The sequence below is a fragment of the Sinohyriopsis cumingii genome, chromosome 3, assembly GCF_028554795.1.
Source record: "Sinohyriopsis cumingii isolate HCF-2022 chromosome 3, ASM2855479v2, whole genome shotgun sequence".
In the NCBI taxonomy this organism is placed as follows: Eukaryota; Metazoa; Mollusca; class Bivalvia; order Unionida; family Unionidae; genus Sinohyriopsis; species Sinohyriopsis cumingii.
Window position 1 is genome coordinate 68,380,853 of NC_142963.1, and position 13,148 is coordinate 68,394,000.

General features: G+C 35.6%; 1 protein-coding gene across 1 annotated transcript in view; it reads right to left on the bottom strand.

Moving 5' to 3' along the window:
- The window catches only part of LOC149803037 (Ig-like and fibronectin type-III domain-containing protein 2), a 117,019-nt gene that overhangs the window by 33,762 nt on the left and 70,109 nt on the right, over nt 1-13,148 (bottom strand). The window contains exons 14-18 of the mRNA XM_089952592.1: nt 11,861-12,001; nt 11,104-11,253; nt 10,476-10,633; nt 2,982-3,108; nt 1,905-2,059 (exon numbers count right to left, since the gene is read on the bottom strand). Coding sequence (XP_089808718.1) covers nt 1,905-2,059; nt 2,982-3,108; nt 10,476-10,633; nt 11,104-11,253; nt 11,861-12,001 — 731 coding nt within the window. The remainder of the gene's footprint in view (nt 1-1,904; nt 2,060-2,981; nt 3,109-10,475; nt 10,634-11,103; nt 11,254-11,860; nt 12,002-13,148) is intronic.

Below are 13,148 nucleotides of genomic sequence, written 5' to 3' on the forward strand. Positions count from 1 at the left end.
GGTGGGACATGACAAAACCAATTATGCCAAAACGTTTACTGTTGTGTGAGTTTGTTTTGTAATACTCTGTGTATATGTCTGTTTAACCTATTTTTTTAAGGTTTTACAGTGTTGCATTAGAAAAATTTAAACTTATTTTTATCATCACAAATTCATATTCATAACAGCTTATTCTGACAAGGCAGATATATCTGATCATTAAATATTAATTTCCTATGATGGCTTTATAACCACTGAATGAACTCTCTCAGATCATGTGGCAGTCAGTTTTGTTTTGCATTCTGACAATTTACACCTGCATCTGTTTTTTTTCTGATACGTTTGCAAAAACTGCTTACTAATTTCTTTGTAACTCTTTTGTTCTGCAAGTGAAATTCATTGATCATGACTGAACACAGAGTTGACCCACTAGCAAGCACTTCAACAGATAGAATGACGGCAGATCTTAAGAGAGAGGACAATGGATTCAGAGACAATGTCTATTCACAGTGTCATACAAAAGATAAATTCTGTCCCTGTTCATTGCACCTGAAAGTAATGTTGGTATATATACAATGCACAATTACTGTAATATGAGGTGTCTTTAGACAAGAAATGCTATTAAAACTAGGTAATTTATCTACTGCTACAATAAAAATATCCACAAGGCTTCAAAGATGAGTACATACAAGAGTCATACAAACATTAGTAGTGAATCTGTGTAAAAGAATTCAGATGAGTACATGAAATAATGATGTTTTAAAGAGCATCAGTACTAAATTAAACTAAATCATACAAATGATTGTTTCTGTAGATGTTGACTAATAAGCTTTCTGAAAGCTTGACATGAGTCAGCTGACTTTATATAGAGTGCTATGGAATTCCATAGTTTGGCTCCAGAAAAAGAAAAATTCTTCTGATAAAACTCTGAGTTTGGTTTAGGTAAATATAATGTTTGTTTGAGATGGATCTTAGCTCATACATATGTACATTTTTCAACAAATTTAAAGTTACATTTAAGATAATCAGGAGTCTGTCTATGTAAGGATTTATAGACTTGTAAACCCATTTCAAACTGATTTTTCTGCTGAAATGGAATCTACTTTAGGCTTTCAAAAAGAGTTGCTTTTTCATTGTGTATCTAAATGAGCATCAATAATAACTCAAGCTGCTGTTTTTTGTTGTGTTGTTGACATTTCATTATTCCTTGATGATTTTCTGTATCACTATTTTACCGCCAGACAGAACAACAATATTCTAGGTGTAGCATGATATACGCATTATTCTTTGTTCTTGAAGAAGACAAGAATTTATTCTCTTCAAAAGATAAAGCTGTGAGTTAACTTTTTTAATGACCTTATCATCAACTTCCATTTTCCAGCACAAAATATTGTTTATCATGATGCCAAGTGGTTTTTCATCCTTCAGTTGCTATACTGTAAAATTTAGGTAAAAGCTGTGCCATATGTGCTCACAAGTACATTATATCCAACTACACATATGAGACCCAACCTGCCATTACACAATGCAGTTCAAAGTCTGTCTGGTTTGTTAGGAATAATCAGCATAACCATCAACACAAACCCTGATCTTCTGGTGTTTTGTGAGACGGCAGATCAGGGTCTGTGTTTGTTTGCAGTTGGATATGATGCATTGGTGTGCATATGTGGTGCATGTGAAAGTAAGGGGATATTGAAAATAGATACAAATCCCATTTTTCTAGTATGGAAAATAACATGCAGTGTATAAATTGGATAAGGGATGAAATATATGTAGCTGCCATGCAAATCTTTATTAAATGGGTATATTTCTGATTTCAACAATTTTCGTATTGGTATTGCTCAATCAAGTGTACACATTTATTTTCACTGCAGAGAAAACTGCACCTTCAAAGCTTAAATATAAAAACCTTTCATATAACCTACATGCTGTTGAATTCTCATGGAGTCCTCCATGTAAGAAAAGCTTATATTGTATCCTGTGATACTGGTTTCAGAGGTGGGAGGATCCCAAATCAGTCTAACAAAGACATATTCCACAAGCTGTCCATGTACATTTTGAGGCCTTCCCGGGGGTAAGACTGCAAAATAAATTAGCAGTATTCATAAATATCTGTAAATACACATATCTACATATTAATGCATTATTAAATACACCACTCACTTGATAACCCATGAACCTGCTTAAAATGCAGTATCCAGCATAGATCCCAAAGAAAATATAAAAGAAATTGGTCCCTATGTGTTGAACATGAAGAAAATTGCAATCAAAAATGGTAAATGAAACTTTGATATATTGCTCATTTTATCATTCAAAATGGTGGTTAGTGCCTGAAAAGTCAGAATCTACACCCTGAAATTCACCATTTATAACAAAAAATCACATATTTTGTTAGATTTTATTGGAAAAATATTTTTCATTACAATGTAAATAATAATGTATGGTGAATAATGATTAATGAAAACTTCTGGTAAATGTTAACAGGTGGTGACACTGAAAGCAATAAACACCAATTAAATATGTCTTCAGGTGAAATTCATGTTTAAATCTTTTAATTCTGTTTTAATGTAAACAGTATAATCATGGCATGTTCTCTTTTATTAAACAATTGAAAAACAGTCGACTGACTGTCAAACTGATACCCAAGAGCACTTCTGTGAAAACCTAATTAAGCATAACAAATCTGGTATTAACAATAGACAATGGGCCTGGGATTTTGCATTTCTGTCAACATAGGTGGCTTGTTGACATAAGGGATGTTGATATAAGTGGGTAGAACTGTACAGTAGAAATCAAATTATTTTTACATTGCAAACATTTCTGATGTACACTACACTCTTCAAACAAAACTGTGTCACAACACAGGTCAGAAAAATACAACCCCAATCAATTAACTGATCTGACGATGGACAAGGTTGATTTTTAAGTGTAAGTTTTAAAATAAAAATGCCCATTTATTTTAAAAATGTTAAGGTACTGAAAGTAAAAAACAATAAACTTACCATTTATATCAACTTGGATGGCCTTGGAGTCATTATTAGTGCCAAAATCATTGCCAGCCTTCACTATGATGGCATAAGTTGCCCTTGGTATTAAATTGGAGATATTATATCCCCATGCACTGGCTCCCTGGAAAAAAAATATATCAGGTGATTGCAAATAACAATATACAATTAAATTATTTTGTGACCTTATGTGACATTAGTTGCCTTAAATATTAATCATAATATACATTTTACAAAATTTAGGGAAGTAAAATGAAGACTTGGCTCCAATGGTTTATTACAGTCCTACCCGTTTATGTTGACATCATTGGGCCCGAGGAAATATTTTCGACATAGGCAGATGTCGAGAAAAGTGTTGTGGGTCTGAAAAAAAGATACAAGTTAAATTCGTCAGTAAGGGGTGACCTGTCGTCAGTGACTAGCACTTTGAGAAAACATTCAACAATGAAAATTTTGAGTACATGAAGACAAAACCAGTGTGAAATACACTTGTATATTGACAAATTACATTTTGGTTACCTTTGTGTAATAAAATCCACAATAAAATATTGCACTGGTCACATCCTGATATGAAAAACATTCATTACGATATTCAATGTCAGCATTAGCACATGGTTGCATAGTTCTTATTTACATGCTTCAAGTACATGTACTTAAATTAGCCTAGATTTTGGTCAGTCTGTTCCCATCTTATTGAGGCTACCAAGGGGATGGGGCTATTCACAGGAAAATGAAAACCTGTCAACAAGTTGGTATAAACAGTACGTGTATTTAGTTACAGAATTCATTGTGAAAAGTACGTACAAGCGAACAAGAGATATGCAGCTGATATGATTAATGAAGGCATAATATTGTATACATTGACAAACGCTGATGTGAAAGAAAATCATTCAAAGAAAATGATTCTTACAATACAATATTGTAACAATATCAGCTCAAGTGGTATACATTTAAAATACATCCTGGAGATAACAAGTTATGAATTCTCTCAAAATACAAATACATGTAGCAGTAAAAGATTTTAATGACAACTTTTCCAAGTGACCATGCACTTCTTCCGATATGACCAATGAGTTTGATTGTGCAAAAAAAACTTGTCAAACCATCGTACATTAAAAAGGCCTCTCTGCATGAAACACATGGCAAAGGTAGTGTTTCTGATTCATCATTAGCATCAGTATCAATTATGGTGTCTTCCATGCCATCTTCAGAAACATAATCCATTTTTATAGCAGCAATAATGTCATCATCTGCTAGAGCTGCTCGGCATTGTTCCTTGTCATCTCTTTAAATAGCCATCCGATAAAACTTATCCATCAGAATTACAATACCTTCATATAAGCCATCTTCTTCAAGACTATGTGGGATATGTGATGGGGAGAATCCATGAAATTCCTCATTTTTGGGAAAGAAAGCGTGCATAAAGCAGTTCTGCATTGTCTCTGGCTTCACTAATCCTGAAGCTTTTCTCAAGTTGTTGTTGTTGTTGTAGGATTTAATGACATTTTTCAGCACATGATAGGCTATACATGGTGGCCAGTATTAATGGTGGAGGAAGAACCCAGGAAAACCCCCAGAAAGAACCACCGACCCACGAGAAGCTACTGGCAAGTTTTCTCACATACCCACATTGGCTGAATCCGTGACTCAAACCCACGCAGAGGTGAGATGGCAGTGGTCCGTAACAGAGAGCGCTTTAGACCACTCAGCCACTAGGGGCCCCTTCCTCAAGTTGTACAGAGCCCCAAGCAAATCTTCCTTAAATTCTTCTTGTTGATCAATCGCAGCCAGCTTTTTGTGGGCAAGAAGTTTTCGATAATGAAGTTTTAGATTCTGGATGATTCCGCGATCCATCGGCTGTATGAGTGACGTGGTATTGGGCAGATGAAAAATTAGTTGGACGTGTTAGAGATCATCCACACGTGGATGCACAGAACAACTATCCACAAGCAAGGCAATTTTTCTTCCTTGCACTTTCATTTTTCTGTCAAGTTTCCTTATCCACTCCATAAAAATGTCCAACGTCATCCAAGCTTTTGTGTTTGTATAATAATCCACAAGAAGATGGTGCACATTTTAAAACAGCAAGGCTTCTTAGACTTGCCAATAACTAGAAGCAGCATTTTATCATTACCAATCATATTCGATGTGACTAGAACAGTGATGCGGTCTTTAGGTTGTTTCCCACAATACATAGTTGACCTTTGATGCAGTATGTCTTTAAAGCGACTGAACCAATCGTTTTTGCAGCGAAGTTCTCCACGCTAAGTTTTTTCACAAATTCTTTCGCTTTTTCAATGATCATATCACGATCTATGGATAGGGTGGAATGTGCAATGTGGGTTTCATTGAACCGTTTTGCTGTGGCCACCTCCACGTCTTCAAATTTAGCAGTCATCTGCTTCTTCCTTTGGGGAGTGCAGTTACCTTCAACGTAGTCTTTCTTTATAGACTCAGCAGCTTTCATCCATCCTGACAGGATGTTATGTTTAAGAGAAAACATTTCAAAGACATCTTTGCGAGATGATCCACCCTCAACTTCCTTAACAGCCAGATATTTAGTTTCCAGAGACTGTAAATTTAATCCGTGTTTTACACTGCCGTTGGTAGCCATCATAAATATAAATAAAGTTAAAAAGGAAACTTTCACAGCATAATAAACTTTAATCACCAATCACTTTGGAAAATGCAAAACTTGATCCAATTTCATTGCTTTTATTTAAGTCAAGAGGCCAACTATATAGGACCAAATAAAAGCCTTTTTTTTTATCTGACTGCAACATTAAAGCCTGGCAGCAAGATCAACTAATTGTTGAAGAAAGTATGGGTCGGAACTGGCAGCTTGTCTACATAAATGATCAGAAAACAAAGGATTTGTTCAAGCTAGGACCAAGGGCTTCTGTCGATATGTACGTTTATTTTTTATCTCGATGTCGACATAAGCATGACAATTTTGGTAATAACAGACCAAGGGACCAGGACTTTGCATTCTTGTTGAAATAGTTGACTTGTTGATACAAGTGATGTAGGACTGTAGTATATTTCTAGCTATGAAACTTTTGTGTGCTGATGTTTGCTTACAATGGGGACAAATGTTCTGACCTAATACAAGGGAAGCAACTGCAACTTTACTGGCACAGGAATTTCTAAGAACTGCATATCAACTTAATCTAATGGTATTTATAGGTTACTGCATTTGTATGGGAAAATATGAACAAGTTTTTTGGATGGAATACTGCACGACCTTGGGAGTGCAGTATATCCATCTGACAAAACGAGTTCATATGTTCCCAAACAAATGCAGTAACCTTTTTATTATATGCTCACTTTCTTTTTCTACCTATGGCTTAATTATATAAACAAAATACACTACAAGAAACAACATAAATGAATGTATGCCGCATTCCAAACTAAATACACAAGCGCATATTCATCATTACACAACATTATTGCTGTGCACATAACTCCGCCCAGATAAATTTGAACTTAGTCGCGCACTCGACATAAGTTTCGAAAGAAAATTGCGTGTCTAGTTAAAATTGAAATTTGGAGTCATATTATGAATGAATGTGCATTGCAACAACTTTTCCATTTGATCTGGAATGAATAGATTTTGGTATTTTTTTTGATTCTACGAAATTCCGTGATTATGAACTGGATTTTTATTTGACAATTCCACATGAAATACATCGGACTGAAGAAGCTAGGGAGAAGAGTGTTGACATCTGCAAATGTGTTTCTGTTTCTGTTTCTGTCACTGAATGTTTGAAATGATAATGTGGGAAAAATATGAAGTCTTTCAATTGCAATTATCAAAAAGACACTATGGAATTTAATGCTTATTTCATTTTGAGTGCAGTAAGCAGGATGTAATTACACTTATCATCGAAATTACAGTACAATTTCGAAATGTGTTATCAAGATTGAGAACCTATGACATGGCTCATGTAATTCAGATTTGCAGAACTAAGAAAGTACATTTTGAGGAAATTCAGGATGTAAAACTAAGTATATTTTTTTGGCCATTCTTATCACCAGCTAAAGAAGACAGTATATGATTTGTCACTTGTATGTTATTTGTAAGTACCTTTTCTTGTGTCTGTTGTATACTGTAGCTAGCCTAAATCTGAAAAATTGTATCAACACGGAATGTGCCAAAGCAGATGGTATGTGGCAGTCCACAAAACATCTGTTTTAGTTCATTCAGAAACAAATTTAAACAACCACAACGTAAAGCACCTCTTACGAGAGTGTACGATTTTTTTACAAATCAAAAGTGCTGGTGTCTGTGTCCATTGTTTGTTTACAATAGAAAGTAGTTCCTTTATGCACGTGAATGCTATATGTGTATTGGCGAGGGGATTCAGTATCGGGTAATACTGCACAATTCTGACAATGTCAAGTTAATGGGGGAAAAAATGAGCACATAATAAATTAAAAATCTATCATCAATTTATTGACTTGGATTGAAAATATTAAAATCCAATAGATGAATATCTGTGTAGGACAATGGAGATTATAATTCTCTTTTATCAATGAAAATTTATAGCAATCCACTCCATTTCCACCCAACTGTTTACCAAAATTTTAGTCTCCTTAGCTATCTCATGCTCTTGCCTATGCCATAGTCAATGTTTATAGACACTGTTGTTCATGTGTTATTGAGGGTGAATTGGGTTGAAATAAATATATGAAAAAAATTAGTCATGATGTGCCCTGATTCTAGACTACTTTGGCCCCACCTGGGGATGTAATCCTCAGAGCAACAGTGGTTCAAGAAAACACAAAAATTTTGGAGAAAAAAAATGATCCCATAAATTAAGTGGATTAGCTAAGGGGTTAATAAAATGTTAAAAGGAAGAATACTTTTTTCTCAGTAAAACTACCCTACCACTTGGCCCATGACCCCATCCTGGGGTGTAACCCCGGGTACAACAATGTTAAGATCATATAATATTCCAAATCTGAGATTAATTGATTAAATGATTATTAAAATAAACTAAGTATATATAATCAAAACTTGTATCATTTTTAAAGTGTCATACATATAGACCCCAAGGCACAACACAGTCACTTGACCCAAGGGTATGAGTGGTGAAGAAATTTAGCCAATACTTTTTTTATACCTAAAATGTGTTCCCATCAAAATTCTTTACCTGATGACCCCACCTTGGAAAAGTAGCAAGGGGCAGGTGTGGTAATGAGAGAAGGCAAACAAATGACTTTAACAAAAGAGTGTCCCAATTCTTGATACAATGGACCCACCCACGGGCAGAACCCTGGGACAGGAGTGATACTAACAAAATGGGAGTATGTGATGATATATTTTAAATTTAAAATGGTGCTGAGAATTAATTAAACTAAAACTGTTCCTGGACATGCCCAGATACTATATGCTCCATCAAATCCAGCCCTCCCTGATACTACTTCTAATTAAAGGGAGCTAAGAGTTGTCTGCTGACCTATGAGGTGGCCAGGAAGAGTGATCTCACCTTAGGTATAAGGACTGGTGGCAAAAAGTGAGAATCTGTCAGTTACTACTGGAGCATAGGCATACTCTCTATCAGTGTAACTGGGGTAAGGCTGGGTGGCAGCGTGTGTATCATGATCGGGTAAATATTCCCGAAGAAACATTTTACTAGGAAAAAATGCATTCCTTTTTAAACATGTTACCCAATCATAATACCTCTCCATACCCTGTATAAACCATCTCTGCTCCCCTAAGACATGTGAGACAACTTCTAGGTAACCTGACTGGAAGGGACTCCATCTGTCATGGAGCGGCTTCAAATAGGGAAAAAATCCCGCCACCACCATCACTGCATATTGATGAGATAGGAAGGTGAATATATGTAAACGGTGTTGATACTCTATTCATGCTATACATTAGACATGCTTATATAATCAGTATACACCTGTATGTATGAATGCATGGTTCTCTGAATACCAATTTTTCCTAGTAAAATATGTTTCTTCAAGAATACTTACCTAATCATAATGCCTTAGGAGAATTACAACTACAAATCCAGCCCTTCCAGATACTACTTTTTGGCTAAAGGGAGATAAGTGTTGTCTGCTGACCTATGTGGTGGGAAGGCAGAGTGATCTCCCCTTAGGTATAAGGATTGGCAACAAAACCTGTGTACCTGTCAGTTATTACTGGAGTGTACGGCACGCTCTCTATGGATTTAACTGTGGGAAGGCTGGGTGGGTGTATGTGTATTATGATTGGGTACATATTCCTAAAAAAACATATTTTACAAAGAAAAATTGGTTTCCTCTTTAAATACATTACCCAGTCATAATACCACCCCTTACCTTGGAGACAATATCTTTTGTCCCCTAAGGTATGTGAGACAGCTTCTAGGTAATCCAACTGGATGGGACTCCATCTGTTATGGAGCAGCTTCAAATAGGGAAAAAATGCCACCCCCCAAAAAAATCCTTGAAACAGAAGGTTAGAGGTAAAGGCTGTGCTCTTAGCTTGGCCTTATCATGTCCTTCAGGAACGTGTATGCAGAGAGCACTGAGTCTTGTTCCACCAACTTTATATTTATAGCTGCAGTTATGGCATTGGGCAGAATGTGTTGAGTAGCTCTGTTCAGTACTTGGGCCATTCTTGTGACAGACTCCCATGCATGCCCTGAGGTACTGCGAGTGACAGAAGATAAGGCTATGTTCCACCTGTTGGAAGATAGTCATAGAGATGAAGTCCAACACTGAAGCCACAGCAATGATATTGTACAATAACTGCCAAATAAGTGTCAACAAATGCCATTTGATCCATATAGATGAGTGTGGCTTTGTCATCCACAAAACGGCAATAATTACTGTTGGTGTTTCCAAATAAAATAATGGTGTATGTCAAAAGTAGAACTGCAGACAAAATGATGATGAAGGCAGGTCAAATGTTTGCAACTCTCCCAGACTGTGAAAATAATTCAAGTTAGATTCATCCTTCTTGTCCTAAGATGAACATGCTGGAGCTCTGGTCCAGGTTGTTGATGGAGTGGGAGAAGGAGGGTAATAACTCTGGATGGATGGATGGAAAGGCAGGATGATATAATCTCTTGGAGTAACAAGAAGCAATTGTAGTTTTAAAAAAATTGTTACTAAAGTGTAAACATTTAATGTGTTGAAATATAATTTCAAGGTATACTCTAGAGTGCAAATAAAAATCAGAAGTATGGTTTGTGTGTAACATGATTGGTTTCCAAGGGGCAACAAAATGGGTTTTTCAAAGCTGGATTACCATAATGGGATAATCATATACCATTAAGAGAAAGAAACTCATTAAAAAAAGGTTGAAATTGCAAGTAGCTATTTCACTTAAATCTAAGACCTAAAACCACATACTTTTAGCAAATGGAAAAAGCTGAATAGATCATGACTAATTTTTCTTGAACTACATGATCATTACCAATAGTTTTAAAATAAAGTCTGATATCAGAGAAACAAAGTCTGTACATTTCAATTCTCTACCCAGCTTACCAGTTTTATTGGTCTGACAGTATTGTCCTTGGAATTATTATAGATGACTTGATAAAACTGGACCTTATCATGGTTGGAGATTGGTGGTTTCCAGGAAATTATTATCTTGTCATAGTACTGCCGTGCATTGACATATGTAGGGGTACTTGGTATATTAGCTGTCAAAGAAAAATGGTTATGCAATCAGTAAAAAGACTTTTTGAAAAGATGACCTTTTCTGAATCTTCTGAAAACTCCATTTTATATATAACATGGCATCAGTTGTATACGGTTGAAAGAGTCTCATGAAAATCATGCAATAAAAGGTTAACAATTCAAGATGAGAAATATCTATTCAAACTGAAAAGTATGTATGGCAATTAATTATGCTATTTAAAATCTGAACATCCTGCTTAACAGACTTCACAATGTCATGAAACTTGAAAAAGAAACGAGTACAACTAGGTAACAAATACAATTAATTAACCAGACTCCATGCAATACCAAAATTCTGTCTAGATTGTCTGGAAAAATGCTAATAATATAGACAACAAACTGCATATTCAGTGGAGATTCCATTGGTCCTGATGAGTCCAAATTCTGTATAAATAATGTACTGATGGTTTTGCTGTAATTGTGTAATGCTGACCATGTCCTTCCTCCAAGCAATCCAGCATGGAAGTGATGTTCGGGACACACTGTATGATCTCTGTCATTCTGGGTATCACTCCATAACACAGGGGCAGACAGAAGTCAGAAATCTGCTTCTTTCTACAGCATGATGTATGGTCCTTACCATCTGTAGTAACAAATCGATAATAATTTCACTTGTAAAGAATTTTAAACAAATATTAATATCAACATGTCTTTCAGGCAATAATGTGAAATTCTTTATACTATACTTAGAAAAATTCTATGACAGGTAAAGAAAAGCTTGAAAGCCACAGTGAAAAAATATAAAATAGTAAGAAAACAAGAAAAACTAAACAAACAAAAAATGTATCAAAAACTTCTAGAAGATATTTTTAGAGAAATATTGAGAATTAAATTGTAAAGTCTATTATAAGTGAAATGCTGGACTAAATCAAACGTTTCAGATGACAGGAACTTGATAAATGAGGTTACAGTTACAGATGCACACTCTGGAATGAGCAGTTAGAAACATTACGATACAATAATTTTCTTTGTTGTGAAAATGAGATGACATAATAAATAAGAACAGGTGATAAGAGCAGGAAATGCATGAGCAACCAACCTCTACCATGGGTATCCTTCAAGGGAAATATGGCTGGAGTCTCAATATGAAGACTCTCCAAACATGAAGGCATCACAACTGATGGTCAGGTGACATGTGATTTCCATACATAGTTAATGAGATATGAATGACATATATATAGTGATCTTACCTGAAGCACAGGACACATATCCCTGGAGATATGCAAGGCAGCGCCACTTACTGGTGTCTAATATCAAAGGATACAGATCCACGTCGAAAGTGCAAATGCCTCCAACACAGTCAAGAGGTATACTCTTATTTAGACAACACTCTGAGAAAGAAACACAAAAAATATCTCAACAAATGTAAAAGAAAATGCCAGCTGGGTGAGGCCAACATTTGTTAAAACTATTTTACTTCATTCAACTTTTCTGTTTCACTGAATCATCTTGCAATAAGATGAATTTCTGCATCATTTTAATGGCTGCTGCTTGCTTCTTTAGTTCCAGGCTTTATCTCCAGGTCTGCAAATCATATAAATCCTAAGCCTGAGTTTGAGCAAGATTTTGTTTTAAACAATCACAAATAAGGTTACTTTTGAAAGATTAATTCTGATTGGCTGATTGTGAAAGCTAAATCTCACACTCAAGCTCAGTGTTTAATGATCTCTGTGTATGTAAGTATGTATGTATATGTGTGTGTGTGTGCGGTTTAATAGCAAATCATCACAATCTTTTTCTACAGAATAATTCAAGCCCCATGTTCTCTACATTTTCTGAGCAAGAGGATGGAACTTGTATGCACAACTCCCACATCAGTGCTGATGCTTGAGATGCACTGATGTCATCAAAATTTGGCAGCCTTGATAAGAAACCCTAAACTGACAACAGAAAGACAACAATCTGTGACTCTGGCTTTATTCTAATTAAAGTTACAGACTGCCAAAGTTTTGGGGACTTTCAGCTTGTACTGGAGCTTCTTGCTGAAAAAAGTTTTGATAACCTGTGAGGAATATAAAGAGAAAGAGAAAGCAGCCCTTCAGGATGAGACTCAGAAATACATCTCATGTCCAAGTCAAGAACTTCCACTGTCGAGTGAACATACCTACCTTGGAGGACTATTGTACAGCACTCAGCAACCTTACAAACCCAGCAACAGAAAACTGAATCTAGCTAGAAATTCTTCATTAGCTGAGCATAGTTGTCCTGTCATTACAACATTCTAATGCTAATATAGAGATGATAGTCTTCATTCTTTGCAAAATAACAAGTAATTTAAGGGGAAATCTGGACCAGAGAACTATAGACACACAGATAAGTGTGAAGCTTAATAACCACAGTGGATGTCATCAGTTGTCACCAGACAGTGATCTTGTGAAGGAAACTATAAATGTTCTTAGGTGTTATTTAAAAATCTCTGCAGGTAACTACAAGATAAAGAACTATTCCATTTTCATTAACTCACAATATACTGACTTG